This window comes from Orcinus orca, chromosome 16 (genome assembly GCF_937001465.1).
Source record: "Orcinus orca chromosome 16, mOrcOrc1.1, whole genome shotgun sequence".
NCBI classification, from domain to species: Eukaryota; Metazoa; Chordata; class Mammalia; order Artiodactyla; family Delphinidae; genus Orcinus; species Orcinus orca.
This window is the reverse complement of record NC_064574.1, coordinates 83,630,577-83,646,994: the sequence shown is the minus strand read 5'-3', so window position 1 is coordinate 83,646,994 and position 16,418 is coordinate 83,630,577. Positions and strand designations below refer to the sequence as shown.

At 42.3% G+C, this 16,418-nt stretch overlaps 1 protein-coding gene across 24 annotated transcripts in view; it reads left to right on the top strand.

Moving 5' to 3' along the window:
- The window catches only part of ZNF12 (zinc finger protein 12), a 91,202-nt gene that overhangs the window by 67,238 nt on the left and 7,546 nt on the right, over positions 1–16,418 (top strand). For 11 of the 24 annotated variants that reach the window (XM_033426828.2, XM_049699458.1, XM_049699454.1 and 8 more), the window contains 3 exons: positions 3,544–3,670; positions 3,939–4,034; positions 6,889–10,977. In XM_033426828.2, coding sequence (XP_033282719.1) covers positions 3,544–3,670; positions 3,939–4,034; positions 6,889–8,741 — 2,076 coding nt within the window. In that variant the 3' untranslated portion in view covers positions 8,742–10,977. Of the gene's footprint in view, positions 1–3,543; positions 3,671–3,938; positions 4,035–6,888; positions 10,978–11,574; positions 11,747–16,418 lie in introns of those variants that run through there. The other 13 variants (XM_033426829.2, XM_049699465.1, XM_049699464.1 and 10 more) reach the window with 7 other exon arrangements.

Sequence of the window (16,418 nt, the reverse complement as noted above, 5' to 3'; positions counted from 1 at the left end):
CCGTCCCTCTGGGTTCCCTCCCTTGATACCATCTCAGGCTTGTGTGGCGCGTCATCTCAGTGATGGATCAGCCTTGACCCCTGATTCTCCCGTGGAGTCTGTAGTTTATATTAAGGCTCCCTCTCTGTGTCCTGCTGCCCAGGTTTGGACAAGGGTGATGACCTGCAGCCACCACTGCAGTGCCACCCAGAAGCATTTCACTGCCCGAAACATCCGTGCCGGTCACCTGTTCATCCCCCCCAGTGTCCCCAAGCCCCCGACAGCTGCTGATCTTGTTACTGTCTGTGTATTTTTGCCCTTTCCAGAATGTCACGTAGTTGGAATCCTTCTGTGTGTGGTCTTTTCAGACTGGTGTATTTCTGTTTTTGTATGAAGGGCCTGTCATGTCCATTGCCCGTCTTCCTGCCCCAATACTGTCTTGTTTTGTTTTGTTTCGTTCTGTTTCATTTTCCTTGTCTTATTGGCTTTCAGAGTCGTGTTAAATGTTCCTAAATTTTTCCAGTTGGGGTCATGTTAGTAAACATTGTTTTCCAAGGTTTATTGTCTTTTTCCTGTATTTTCCAGCATTGCTATGTAATTCATTACTTTTTTTTTTTTACTTTGAGAGGTTGAATACTATGCATTTCAAAAGTTTCTCAAAATCAGCACGTTTGTGTGGGTAAGATTCCTAGTTGAAGAGCACCCTCCTTGGTCAGTACTGAGGTGCAGCTTCGTTGCGGGCGGAGGTGCGTGAGGGGGGAGGAATGCGTCGGTCTCGTGGTTCCCTTTCTGCTGGGTCTCAGTTCCCCTTTCTGGTTCTGGGCAGTGCGTCAGCCACTCTCCTGGGACAGGCCAGGCAGGTGGGGTCCTCGCTTCCTGGCTGTGGAGGCTGTGTGTGTCTGGGAACACCTTTCTTTTTCCCTGAGGAGCGAGAGGACCCTTTTGGTTGTGGAGCGGCGTCCTAGGACTGCGGCTCCTGGGCCCCCGCTGTTGTGTGTCATTTGGGCTCCAGTCATGCATGGGAGATCTCTGACACAGGGACGCAGCTGTTAAAGCCCTCTTGGGGTTTTGTCATGTACAATCCTCTGAGGAATACTCCTTTTCTCTAATGGAATTCCACTGCTTAAGCTTTCTAGCCACTCATGAAAAGAATCTCAGAAAGGAAAGGAGACCCGTCCTCTCTGCCACCAAGCAGGGGAGTGAGCCGACACTGTGAACGTAACGCTGAGAAAGTGGCTTGTGGGAAATGTGTAACCAGTTCTGAGTTGTGGGATTACAAGGCTGTCTGTGTGGAATCTTACTGTACCAAGTGGTCTTTTAAGACACATATGTCGTGGGTTGTTCCCTTGTGTTTTGAAACTAACCTAAAACCCCTCAATATTTGCAGTTCTGATTGCTTTCTTAATTTGTTATCCAGGTTTCCTGACATCCATTTTTTTAAGTTTAAAGTGCAATTTTCTCATCTTCCCTTTACATAAACGTGAACGTGGGCAAGCCACTTAACCCATCACGAAATAGAAAATCATCTGGAACATTCACATGAATGCTGTTTTCAAGCAGCAACAGTGCATATATTTTTATGCCCGTTACCAGTGAAAACTATAATGTTTTCTTATTGTGCTGTTTTTTTCTCATCGGGCAAAATTACAAGCGATTAGAAAAGCCCCACAAATCACACATTTTGTGAAATTACAAATGCAGAACCGGAAAGGAGAATAAGGTGTGCGTGATTCTACTTACGCTTTAAAATGAGAGTAGTTCATGGTCTGATCCCTCACTCTCTTGCATTTGGTAATAACTTTCAGTGTGTGAACGTGTGGGCCCCCAGTCTTCATCCGGGCAGCCACAGGTGTGACCAGTGACGCCTGAATGGAATATGGGCAGAGCTTCTGGAAGACTTGCTGTCGATTTCTGAGACAGGCTTCTCGAGGCTGAGCCGAGGCAGTTCTGCACAGACGCTCGTCTGCCTTGGGCGGCAACCAGCTCTTCCCCCCGCCCCGCTCACCCCCCCACCCCCCACCCCACCCCCCCGGTGTCCTGTCAGCAGGTGGGCACCCTCAGCCTTCCGAGGCCAGCAAAGCCTGGGTCCCGGACGTCTCTGCATCTGGAGCTGGGGGTCAGGTGATCTGGCATCTCAGGGGACCTTGCTAACAGGACCCATCCTGCCTCTTCGATTGCTCCACATAAAGAACTTTGATTTTCAGTCAATGTCAGGAGTTTGTTGCCATCTTAAACGGCCTCTTAGCTTGGCGTGGTCTTTTCCTTAACCTCCTCCACACCATTCCTCCCTCCACGTTCTTTTGAAATCACCTGAACTTTTTTATGTTTAACATGCTGGTCCTGTGTTGTATTCCTTTCTTGGCAATTGCATAAACTTAACAGCCACATTACATTTAGTTATTTAAATTTACTTCTCTGTTTTCTGCTTCATATTTGTCCTCCTTTCACGAGTAATGGGATACACTTTAGATTATCAACAATAATAGTAGGTATCATTGAGAAGCATTTTATGTCCAAAGAACTATGTTAAGTGCTTTCCATGGATGAACCCATTTGATATTGATCTGTATCATTAGGTGATAGGTACCATTATTATCTTTATTTCAGAGGTGATGGTACAGAAGGAAACAGTTTGTAATGACTGGTGTGAGTGTTCGTGAATTTATTCAAAAGATCCACGCTAAAACGTCTGGGTGTGGCAATTTCTAGTTCTTTTGTGAGCTCTCTGTCCCTTGTCAGGAGTGTGCTCCTCCCCTGGAAGGTGTTCGTGGGAAGAAGGGATTCCAAGTCCCCAGCTGGGAATTAGGGGCAGCTGACCCAGCTGTCCCCGACAGCTCGTTTGGCAGGTCAGGGTCAGACCACTCCAGGCTTATCTTCATAGTAAAATACGGAACTAGGATGTGTTGCCTGGCTTGCTTGTTACTTTGGGAAGTGTGGCCAGTACTGCAGCTCAGCTCCTTCTGTGAGCGGTAGGAGAAGCTTAGGACAGGAATGGGACACATGTGTCCGGAGTTTAGGAGAGAAGCCTGGGCTGGCGATATAAATTTGGGAAGTGTTGACATGTAGATGGTAATTAAAGCCATGAGGCCGGATGGGATCACCATCAAAGCAAAGTGTAAAAGAAAATAACTGAGCCCCAGGTCTCTCTAACTTGAGGATGACTCAGGGGAGAGGAGGAGCCAGCAAACAAGACTGAGAAGGAGTGGCCGGGGAGGTAAGAGGAGGACCACGCTGTTAACAGTCTGGAAGCCAAGCGAAGGGGCACAGTGCATCCCGGGTTGGCACGCATGCCCTCAGACCTGTGCTCCTCAGGGGCAGGGGCTTTGTCTGCTGTTGTAGGTCCCCAACAGCCAGGATTGTTCCTGGCTCACAGTGTAGGACAATATTTTCTTTCTTTGCTGTACACTGAACGAACTCATAGCAGTGTATTGTATTTATTTTCCTCCCACGAGATCCATAACGTAAAAGAGGTATACAGTGTTAACTTTCTTGGTGAGCTGGGTGAGCTCTTGTCCCCCTAAGTCGTCTCCACGTCACCCAGTTCCCATCACGGTGCCATTACAGGGGCCAGTGTCATTCAAGGACGTGGCTGTGGACTTCACCCAGGATGAGTGGCAGCAGTTGGACCCTGAGCAGAAGACAACCTACAGGGATGTGATGCTGGAGAACTACAGCCACCTCGTTTCTGTGGGTGAGGAGAGCCTGCTTTCTGAATTGCTGAGATAAACAGGATTTCCCTCTAACTTACTGACTTTAACTTTGAATTTAACGGGACAAATGTGAGTAATCTGGGGCACCAGGCAGGAGGGCATTTGGTCTTTGCCTCCAAGTAGGTTCTAATTTTGGTACAGCACAGATGGCCACTTCTGTTGTGTAGCTTGAAAGGCAGCCCTTTGCTTAGATGACAGATCTGGAAGCCCAGCAGCCAGGCTCAAGTTCTCTCTCATTTCTGTTAACAGGGTGTCACATTATCAAACCGGAAGTTATCACCAAGTTGGAGAAAGGAGAAGAGCCATGGATAGTGGGAGGAGAATTCCTACTTCAGAGTTACCCAGGTGTGTGAGTGAGGCAGTGAGGAGGTCGGTAACTCAGAAGTGTTTTTCCCTGGAATTTTTAATGGTGCCGAGCCTTAGAAGTGACCAAGGAGAGTTGCTTGTGTGCTTTAGCTGCACGAATCTCACTCCCCAAGACTTCCTCCTTCCCCACAAAAGCTTATGTTGGTAGAGCTCCTCCACGCTTGCTTCTACCCAGAACCAAAGCCACTCACTTCCTTCTTCCTCTTAAACCTCAGATCCTCTTGTTCTTACAGCATATTCAGTAACCTCTTATCGTAGATTCTTTTTGCTTTCAGGCATTCATAGTCTGTTACTAGAGAATAACTCGTGACTCTCCATATTCTTTTACCTTCCTTTTTTCTTCTTTCCCATGAAATGCCTCAGACTTGTTTCTGTCTGCAGTTTCACTTCTCACTTCTCTTTCCTTGAGGTCAGAGGTCAAACCCCCATCTTGTGCATAAACCAGTAAACTCAGTTCACCTTTGCTGTCATGAGCACGGGTGCTGGTCATTCCTGAGACGAGTGCTGCTGGAGTTTGGATCTCCCTCTTCCTCCAAATGCCCATTTTCATCTTGTCTCCTATTTACTGTTCTGTGGCCAGGGCCTTGAATGCTGTCGTGTCGGAGTAGGTGTGGAGTGAGTAGGAGGTACAGAAATGAGTCGTGGATCATTTATCCTCCCACCCCCCCCCCCAGAAATGTCTCTGAAGGATCTGCTTCGTACTTCAGTGGTTTGTTCCCCGACTTCTTCAAAGGGCTCCTCCTGTCTGAAGTCTTGAGGGTTTTTGTCTGTTTAATGCTGCATTGTCCACCCTGTCCTCTGGTTCAGTGTTTCCTGTGGGAGCAGTAGGCGCTCCTTCATTCTGACTGGATTTGCAAGATGTGTTCATCTGCCTTTCTAACCCATCTTATCACTAGTCTCATAGGGTAAGCCTACAGCAATTCCCTGTTGATTGCTAAAAAGAATTTAAACTGCTCCTCCTTTAAGAATTACCCAATATCGGCCCTGTGTTACCTGGAAATTTTAATTTTCTATTGTTTTCCGAAACTCCGGATAAACTCCCTTTGGTCCACACTTCTAAATGTCTTCTGTTTCATTGGGGTGTGGGTTATTTGTCCAGATTACACATTCTTTAAGTCTGAACTCAAATATTCAAACCCTCCTTGAAGTTTTTCCTTCCAGCTCTAATCATCACTCCAATCTCTTCTTTGACTTTGACTCCACCTCATCATGGTGATGCCTTAAAAAAAAAGCTAGGTCTGATCAAGGAATCTGTTATTTGATTATGTATTTTTTGCTTGAGCTTCTGCACACCACGCCCCCCATAATCCAATAAAGAAAAGGCCATGTTCTCTCCCCTCATCATAGTATGTAATATATAGTACATGTTTATTTCTTTGATAATCTGAGGAGCCAGGTCAGTGAAAGAACCTTCTTGTCCATTCCATCAGAAATAATTTATAGGCAGGTATTTCTTTTTATTTTATTTTATTTTATTTTTATTTTTTTATTGAAGTATAGTCAGTTTATAGTGTTGTGTTAGTTTCAGGTGTACAGCAAAGTGATTCAGATATAGGCATTTATTTCTAAATATGTGACATCCCATATATTCTGCTGGTAGTCAAAAGATGTCCATATGATTAAAATTAAGAACAACTATGATTTCTATTGAGGGGTTCAAAAGAAATAGGAAATAGAGCCATACTTTCTAAGAGGTTTTGGTTAAGAAAAGAGAACAGAGATGCATGGGTAATTTAAAAGTCAGCATTGCACATGGAATGTTAATGTTTCAATGCAAGGCTGAATCAAAAATATATGGAGAGTAATTATTTTCACCTTTAAGGGGAAATGGAGCTAATTAACTTGAGAAAGGATAGTATTTTTTTTTAAGCATGGACACACCCTAAAAGATAGGGTTTGAGTGGGTCAAGGCTGGAAGTCCGGCAAACTTAGTAAAACAATAGGAGCAGAGACCTGTGGTTGAACGTTATCTGGAGCATTGCTGGTACCAGACATCTCAGTGTAGGTGACAGTGCCTTAGCCTGTGATCTGTCTCTCCACCTGATGTGAAAGTGCCATGGTGTAAAGTGCTGATCCACCTCCTGAGACTGATTCCTCCTTGTCCTTGTCCAGTGGCTAAACTCATTGTCACCCCATCAGTTTACCTGTTTGCAGTGAGTCCTTTCACATCTAAGAATTGGTCATTCACCCAGCATCTTTTGTCTTCTCATCATTGCTCCACGTTTGTATTTTACCTTCTATACCCAGTTTTGAACAAAATCTTAAAAGTAGCAAAGATCAAAGGTGCTTGTGTGTGTTTTTGCTGCGTTGGGTCTTCGTTGCTGTGCGTGGGCTTTCTCTAGTTGTGGCGAGCAGAGGCTACTCTTTGTTGCAGTGTGCAGGCTTCTCACTGTGGTGGCTTCTCTTGTTGCAGAGCACGGCCTCTAGGTGTGCGAGCTTCAGTAGTTGTGGCACACAGGCTCTAGAGCGCAGGCTTAGTAGTTGTGGCACATGGGCTTAGTTGCTCTGTGGCATGTGGGATCTTCGCAGACCTGGGCTCAAACTCGTGTCCCCTGCACTTGCAGGCAGATTCTTAACCACTGCGCCATCAGGAAAGCCCGGTGCTTGTGCTTTTGTCAGCTTTTCTCACCACTGGAGATTGTGGAGGTTGTGTGTGTGCATGTGGGTGCTTATTCCAAACCAAAAGAATAAGGGAAAAAAGTACACTTGGAATTGTTTTCATCTGTCCATGAAGCTAGCACCTGTGCCACAAAGAAATGGCTTGTGTACAAATCACATCTCATATCTTATATAGGAAGATGTATAAAAATTGGTTAATTTTGCCTCTTTTTAGAAGAAGACTGGGAAGCCCATGATCTGATAGAGGGAGCCCAGGAAAATGAAGACAAACATTCAAGGCAAACCGAATCTGTCAACAACAAAACCCTGATTGAAGAGAGAGGTAATGTTTTTGGTAAGACTTTTAATGTGGAAACAAACCCTGTTCCTTCAAGAAAAATATCCTGTAAATGTGACTCATGTGGAAAGAGTTTAAAATCTACTTCAGAATATATTAGTAGTGATGGAAGCTATGCAAGAATGAAGCCGGATGAATGTAGTGCATGTGGGAAATCACTTCTCCATGTTAAGCTTGAAAAAACTCATCCAGGAGATAAACCTTATGAATTTAATCAAAATAGGGAGGCTTATGCTCTAAATGAAGGAAGTATTTATCAGAACATTCATATTTTAGAGAAACCCTTTGAATATATGGAATATCAGAAAGCCTTTCAAAAGGGTACAGTGTTTGTTAATCATATGGAGGAGAAGCCCTACAAGTGGAACGAATCTGAAATAGCCTTTCTCCAAATGTCAAACCTCAGTGTGCACCAGAGAGCTCATATGGAAGTGAAGCCCTATGAATGCAATGCATGTGGGAAGTCCTTCTGTAAAAAGTCAAAATTTATTATACACCAGAGGACTCATACAGGAGAGAAACCTTATGAATGTAACCAATGTGGGAAATCCTTCTGCCAGAAGGGAACCCTCACTGTACATCAGCGAACACACACAGGGGAGAAGCCCTATGAATGTACTGAATGTGGGAAAACTTTCTATCAGAAGTTACACCTCATTCAACATCAGAGAACTCACTCAGGAGAGAAGCCCTATGAATGTAGTTATTGTGGAAAATCATTTTGCCAGAAGACACATCTCACACAACACCAGAGAACACATTCAGGAGAGAGACCCTATGTTTGTCATGACTGTGGAAAAACCTTCTCCCAGAAGTCAGCACTTAATGACCATCAGAAAATTCACACAGGCGTGAAACTCTATAAGTGCAACGAGTGTGGGAAATGTTTCTGCCGCAAGTCTACTCTGACTACACACCAGAGGACACACACAGGAGAGAAACCCTACGAGTGCAATGAATGTGGGAAATTCTTCTCTCGGTTGTCATATCTCACTGTACATTACAGAACTCATTCAGGAGAGAAGCCCTATGAATGTAACGAATGCGGGAAAACCTTCTACCTGAACTCAGCCCTCATGAGACATCAGAGGGTCCACACAGGAGAGAAGCCCTATGAATGTAATGAATGTGGAAAGTTATTCTCCCAGTTGTCATACCTCACTATACATCATAGAACTCACTCAGGCGTGAAACCCTATGAATGTAACGAATGTGGGAAGACCTTCTACCAGAATTCAGCCCTTTGTAGACATCGGAGAATACATAAAGGAGAGAAGCCTTATGAATGTTACATATGTGGGAAGTTCTTCTCTCAGATGTCATACCTCACTATACATCACAGAATTCATTCAGGAGAGAAGCCCTATGAATGTACTGAATGTGGGAAAACCTTCTGCCAGAATTCAGCTCTTAATAGACATCAGAGAACACACACAGGAGAGAAAGCCTATGAGTGTTATGAATGTGGGAAGTTCTTCTCTCAGATGTCATATCTCACTATCCATCATCGAATTCATTCAGGAGAGAAACCTTTTGAATGTAACGAATGTGGGAAAGCCTTCTCTCGGATGTCATACCTTACGGTACATTATAGAACTCATTCAGGAGAGAAGCCCTATGAATGTAACGAATGTGGGAAAAAATTCTACCACAAATCAGCCTTCAATAGCCATCAGAGAATTCACAGGAGAGGGAATATGAACGTACTTGACGTGGGAAGGCTTCTCTGAAGTCACACCTCATTTAATGTCACAGAACCCTCAATATTCCTACCATCCTAAGATCACACAGGTGAGTGTAGACAAGCCTTCGAGCATTATAGTCAGACTTGGAATCGGAAGTTCACAGGATGGAAACCACAACTGTAACTAGGCCCCATGATGGGTTGACAAAAGTAAAAATTTATTGATACTTAAATTGTACATAGTTTCACCATGGATTCAAACTGTTTCACATATCAGGGAATTCAGACCAAGGGAAAATCTCTCAACTTAAGGAATGTGGAGAACATATTCTGTTGGAAATTATGAATACTGAAAGTTATGTTTCTGATAAAATATGAAGTTTTTTGTAAAAAAGGAGCCGCAGAAGATGGCTGTTGTGAATAAATATGCTCCTTATGTAAATAGAAGCTGTAAAGTTGTCAGGTAGCTAATCAAGACAGCAACATGGCAACATTAAGCTCATATATGAGTGGGTCCTGAGGATGTAGGACTAATGCTTTTGAGGGTGTTTTGGTCTGTTTGTTTGCTTAAGATGCTGCATTACAGGAATTGTTCAGTTTGAATCATGTTTGAAAAGGCATCCTATTCTTATTAGAATAATTTCTAAGGCATATGGTAAAGACCCATTTTAAGTAGCACCACTATGTTAGTATCTTAATATGCATTGTTACTGAACTAATATTTGAAAGATAAGAAGTATGCTTCTTTTTGTAATCTTCCCTGGCATTTATAAATGCATTTTATCATTGGTAATGAACTAAGTCTTCCATAAGGGAGCCAGTGTTTTTAATAATGTTTTCAACTGTATCTGAATTAGCAAGAGATAGAAATCTATGCAAAAAATAGAAAATGGCATAGATAATTTACAACTGTTAATGCCAGAAGTCTGTAGTGAGGAACATAGGACTCATTGCACTCAGTACAGTTTTTTAGCTGAACCTAAAATAGTTTCATTTTAATCTAATTTTTTCCACCTACGGTTTTTTATTTAGATCCCTACCTAAGTGTAAGTGTGCAGAGCACACATAATGTGTAACCTAGGAATTAATTTTATTTGATACGATGGTATTTTTAAACACTGTGCTTTGCTCCTTCCTGAATGGATTAAGAGTGGGTTCATATGGCTTTGTAGCTGGCATTGTTTGGGTGACCACCCTAGTCACTCGCTCCTTATTGTTGGCTGGCCAAGTTTGGGTATCCATTTCTCCTGACAGAACAGAAAAATCCTGATTAGTTTCAGCCAATAATGATAATCCCTTTCTCATGGCCAGCAACTGGTTTAGAGTGGTCCAAGGACCCATTCTAGACAAATAAAGGAAACATCTGACAGGTTATTTCTGGAAAAGTTTTCTTCAAAGCTTCAAGGAATCATGCTGGGTGAAATGGAACCTTGTTGAACTTTTCCTGCTCTGGAATGTGATGCCTGGCTCTGTCTTTCAGCAGTGAATTATGATATAATTTGCACATGGCAGAGCAGAAAGATTGGAAGAACCTGGGACCTGGGCAATGCTCTTGAGCCACTGAACCAGCCAGCCATGTAGCCATTCCACCTCTGGACTGTTTCTTTTCTGAAAGACTAAATTTATTTTTAAGATGATTGATTTAGGTTGTTTTTAGGGATAACTAAAGAGTTTGTAGGAGTTACGCGATTGAGAAGTGGACTTTAGGCAAATCATTTATTTTGAGCTGTTGATTTCAAAATTACCTTATTTTCTGTAAATTTTGGTGTAAATAGTTTAAGCATTAGAAAACCTGAAACCATTAAATGTGTATGTTTTTCTAAATTATGTTACTGACCTAAGAACCTCTGGAACCTGATACGATGTCAGGTGTATCTATCTTTTGGTAATGCATGACATAAATTTTGTTTAGGTTAATTTGTTATTCATGGATCATTGCTACCATGTTGTTGACAATATATGGCGTCAGGTAAGGACCTACTTCTGTTGTCCAGTGATTAGCCTGATAGCCTGTATTATTTGAGTAATTCACCCCTTACCACGGAGATGAAATGCCATGCTTGTCATGTATTTCTGTCACTCATGGCACCTGTTTTTTGTGCTTATCACTTTTCCACCATATTTGTCTAGATGATCTTGAGTCTGCTACATAACAGGAATTAAAATTCTGGTAGAGTGTATAATAGTTTTGTGTAGCAACTATATTTGTTGAAATGATATTTGCCTCTGCAAATACACTAGAGGGAAGTAGCTTAAATAAACAGTATGCATTTTAAGTAAAATATTTGAAAAGTTTAAATGGTTTACCACATTCTTTTTCTCTTATGGAGTGCCTGACATGAAAGGGTCCTGTACATGTAAGTGGTCCTCAACTGCCTCTTCAGTAATGCAGTCGTGGGATTTCTTTATTGTTTCAGAGATGTCAGTGTTTTCATATTATTACATCTCTGAAATTAGGATCTATAGCATGTTCTGATTCAACTGGCATTGATTTTTTTTCTTCCTTAGAGGTACTTAAAATAATGGGTTGTCTTAGATTTGATGGAATGCAATATTTGAAAAGTTTTTAACTACTCCTGGCAAGGCCTAAGTTCATGAAAGAAGGCACCACAGGGGATGGTTCTGTTTCCCCACCCAGCAGCAAACCGAATGTGGAATTGGGCAGAGCAGGAGTACTTGCTCTTTATACACAGTTACCTCATACTGTGGAGTGTGAGCAGATTTGGAACTCCCAGGGGGTTTCCAAGGGCTGAGCAGGAGGTCGACCCCTCCTGGCACATAGAGGTGAGATTCCCCCAGGTTTTTTGGTCTGTTTTTTCAGTTATCCTAGTGTTAGTGAAATGGTGGTTCATTTGATGCTTCTGTGGCCTCTCAAACAGGTCAAAATGAAGACCATTCCTAACACCAGGGCCCTCTTCTGAGGCAACAGTCACCCTCTCTTTATTCCACCTCAGTGTGGCTGGCTGGGCTGTCCACTCTAGCGCCCCAAAGAAAGTTGTATGGATAGATACTGGTAAGGATGTATTGGTATGTTTGTATACTGTGGAAATATGTAAAATGATACAGGCATCTGGGAAACTAACCTGGAAGTACCTTTTAAATTCAATAATATGTGTGCTTTATCATGCAGTAGTACCCCAATCTGTTGATAGATCCCAGAGAAATTCTATACACAGGAGGATGTATAGACAGGGAATTTCACCACAGCAGGACTTTTGAGATATCCTAGGTGACTGTCATTAGAAGAGGTGAGTAAAATGTGGATCAAGCAGTGGGGTGGTGTCCAGCAGTTAGCAGTGTGTGCTTTGTTGTAGCACAGCTGATAAACATTTTTAGATATGAATGAAAGAAAAATGGATGGAATGAGATTTTGTGCAACTAAAAAATGTTTACATCAAAGTTACACACCCTCATAGAGGCCACAGTAGTATGTGCTTAAGGTCTACCTTCATCAGTGTGAGTACCTGTGGGGGAAGGGATGGAATTGGGGTTTGGCATGAAGAAACAGTGGGGTCCACACAGAAACCAATGCTGATAATAAGTATGTTTTTAACTGAGTAGTACAGTTAACACTGTGCCCAGGACTCCTCCAGAAATATGAAAACATGCACACAGGAAAACTAAAGGCCCCTAATTAAAATCCCCAATAATGTTTTATTCTGTTCAGTTTTAGCCAGAATTTTATAGCTTAGGTACCTAAATGATGCCTCCTGTGCTTTTTCTGGCAACTTCTACCCAAGCCAACTTTCAGGAAAATGGCACAGCTGCTTGTAAACGTTATGATGAGAGTTCTACATGTGAGTGTCTGCATCACTTTGTAGAACTCAGTGTAATAAACTGGGCTGCTGACTGTACTGCAGTGTTACTCTGCTTTGTTTATGAAAGAGATTCCCCCTTCAGTTTCAACTGGCACATCACTGGAGATTTGACTTCTCAACTTACCTTTCAGGTAGGTGTAGCCAGGTGATTATGTTGGAGCCCATTAGGGAAATCTGTGTCATCCGCTGAGTCACATTCTTAAAAGAGTCACATTCTTAAAAGTTGGTTCTTCACTGCCTTTCCTCCTTCCCTTGCTTGGGCTGTGTTTGATAGAACTTATTATTCTAAAACATATAAAAACCATTCTTGGTTTATGCTGTACAAAAAAGAGGCAGTAGGCCAAATTTGGCCTATGATCCATATTTTGCCAACTCCTGCTTAGGGGATGGAAAAGTAATACGTTGAAGGGAAACTTTTCTCTGGATAACACCATGGAACGGGATGGGGAGGGTCCCCTACCTCCCTGGACCCCCTGTTTGGAATTGTACATGAGATTTCAATCTCTTGGTTCAGCCACTTTGCTTGGCAGCCAATCTGACACTTACACAGAATTAGCCAACAAAAAATGAACTGCAGTCATGTCTTCTAAAATGCAACTTATGCCTTCCTCCAAAACTTAGTGGTACACTAATGATGAAATACAAGAGTGAGTCTTAGAAAGTAAAAGGCAGCCCACTCAAAATCTTTTCAACAATAATCTTTTCAACAAGATTATTCATGGAATCAACAGAATCCTAATAAATACTAGCACACTGTAATAGTATTAAATTCCTAATTAAATATGCAGTATTTTACCTTCAGAAAAATGTGTGTGCCCGCCCCCCCCCCCCAAAGAAAAAGAAAAATGTTCACCCAGATCTTGGTTTGTAATTATTCTCCACTAAATGGAACCAGAGCTCTTAAGAGTAAAAACTTATTCCAATGCTGATTAGGAAAATTAAGTGTAGAACAGTCATTTGTATTAGCAATCAGGAAGTGCTCGAAAACTGACGGGAAGTGATTTCACCAAAAATGGCAGAGTAGAGAAATCTGTCCCCCTCCCCCAACATGAACAATTAATGAGCTGGCAATGTTGGCAAAACTCTAGAATCTAGTCTGGGACTTAAAACCACCAAGGAAGCTTGATAAGGGCAACACTTAGCAATGAGAAAGCTGCCCACCCACTGTCCCCCACATCTCCGGTCACCAGCCCGATTGATGGCAGCCTGAGTCCCAGGCACAGGTTGCTGGGAGCAGGGCAAGAATGAGACCTTACCCCACAGAGCTGTGCTTGTGGGCCTCACCTGTGGGCCGCTGTCTGTAAGTCAGTAACAGGGCTTCCCTTTGTTGTTTCCTTGACTCAGAACAGTCTTCCCAGAGGGCTGGTTCCAAAGGCATTTAAAGGCACAAGTCCTGGGGGTGGGGGCAGCAACCTGGGGGGCAGGATGACAGTCAAAGTGAGCAGCAGACGTATTGAGAAGCCTGGGAAGGGACAGGTTGGAAAATGGAGTTGTGTGTGGCAATACGAGCTTTTGAAAAGCTTCCTAGTGCACATCGTGTGTGCCCAGGTGAGACACAGCTCAGAAAAGACCTGAAAAGTCCCTATGCTCTCACCTGGACTGGCCTGCAGGCTCCATGTAAGCTGGAAGTGAAGGCTAAGGCAGAGTGGAACCAGCCTGGCTAAGCGCTGAAGGAGTGCCCAACACAGCCAGCCTGCAAAACTGGGGGGAATGTCCCCTTTTTTTTGGCTCCAGGTGTTTACAGAAGCTGACAAAACACAGCTGACCTCTGGAAGCTAATGGAACAGAATTAAGTGGCCACACAATATACAGATTCAATGCAATCCCTATCAAGTTACCAATGGTATTTTTTACAGAACTAGAACGAAAATTTTTTATGTTTGCACAGAAACACAAAAGACCCCAAATATCCAAAGTAATCCTGAGAAAGAAAAACGGAGCTGGAGGAATCAGGTGCCCTGACAAAGCTACAGTAATCAAAACAGTATAGTACTGAAAAAAAAACATATAGAGCAATGGAACAGGATAGAAAGCCCAGAAATAAACCCACGCACCTATGGTCACCTAATTTACGACAAAGGAGGCAAGAATATACGAGAAGACAGTCTCTTAAATAAGTGGTGCTGGGAAAACTGGACAACTACATGTAAAAGAACGAAAGCAGAACATTCTCTAATACCATACACAAAAACTCAAAATGGATTAAAGACCTAAGTGTAAGTAAGGCCAGACACTATAGAACTCTTAGAGGGAAAACATAGGCAGAGAACACTCTTTGACATAAATCGCAGCAGTATCTTTTTGGATCCACCTCCTAGAATAACGAAAATAAAAACAAAAAACCAAATGGGACCTAATTAAACTTAAAAGCTTTTGCACAATAAAGGAAATGATAAACAACAAAAAGTCAACCCACAGATGGGAAAAAAAATATTTGTAAGTAAAGCCACTGACAAGGAATTAGTCTCCAAAATATACAAACAGCTCATGCAGCTCAGTATCAAAATAACCCAATCAAAAAATGGGTAGAAGATCTAAATAGACATTGCTCCACAGAAGACATACAGATGGCCAAAAAGCACATTAAAAGATGCTCAGCATCGCTAATTATTAGAAAATGCAAATCAGAACTACAATGAGGTTATCACCTCACAGTAATCAGACTGGCCATCACCAAAAAGTCTATAAACAATAAATGCTGGAGAGGGTGTGGAGAAAAGAGAACCCTCCTGCACTGTTGGTGGGAATGTAAATTGGTGCAGCCACTATGGAGAACAGTATAGAGGTTCCTTAAGGAACTAAAAATAGAACTACCCTATGATCCAGCAATCTCACTCCTGGGCATATATCCAGAGAAAACCATAATTCAAAAAGATAAATGCACCCCAATGTTCATAGCAGCAGTATTTACAATAGCCAAGGCATGGAAGCAACCTAAATGCCCATCAACAGAGGAACGGATAAAGAAAACGTGGTACCTATATATAATGGAATATTACCCAGACACAAAGAATGAAATGACACTATTTGTAGCGACACGGATGGACCTAGAGATTATCATACTAAGTCAGACAAAGACAAATATGGTATCACTTATATGTGGAATCTAAAAAAAATGATACAAACGAGCTTATTTACAAAACAAACAGATTCACAGACTTCAAAACAAACTTATGGTTACCAAAGGGGAAAGGTAGGGGGGAGGGATAAATTAGGAGTTTGGGATTAACATATACACACTACTAAATATAAGATAGATAACCAACAAGGACCTATTGTATAGCACAGGAAACTATATTCAATAACTTGTAATAAATCACAATGGAAAAGAATATGAAAAAGAATACATATATTCTTTATGAATCACTTTGCTGTACACCAGAAACTAACATGACATTGTAAATCAACTATACTCCAGTATAAAACAAAAACTAAAAAGAGTTAAGTGGCCACACATGACGAAGGATATAGACTTATAAAAATAGTTTAGAAAAGTCAATAAGGACGCAAACGACAAGAACCCACAACAAAAAATCCCTGGGGCAGGGGGAGAATCTGATTTCCAGAGTTCCCACGTTATCTAAAATGTCTAGTTTTCAGCAAAAAATTACAAAACATGCAAAGAAAGTATGGCCCACTCACAGGAAAAAGACCAACAGAAACCGTCTCTGAGCCCTGCCTCTGGTTGGGGGGAAGTGGTCCAGCCAGTGGGATTAGGAGTGCCACTCAGTAGGCAGCTACTTTAGACTAAATTTAAATTCAATCAGAATCCCAAAAAGCTCTGGAGAGGAGCCTGGTAAATCCGTTCTAAAGGTCGCCTCTAAGAATTAATGTGGGAAAAGCCAAGAAAGTCTTGAAAAATAGAAATGAAGAGGGACTTGGAGAAGTGTTACAAAGCAAGAACA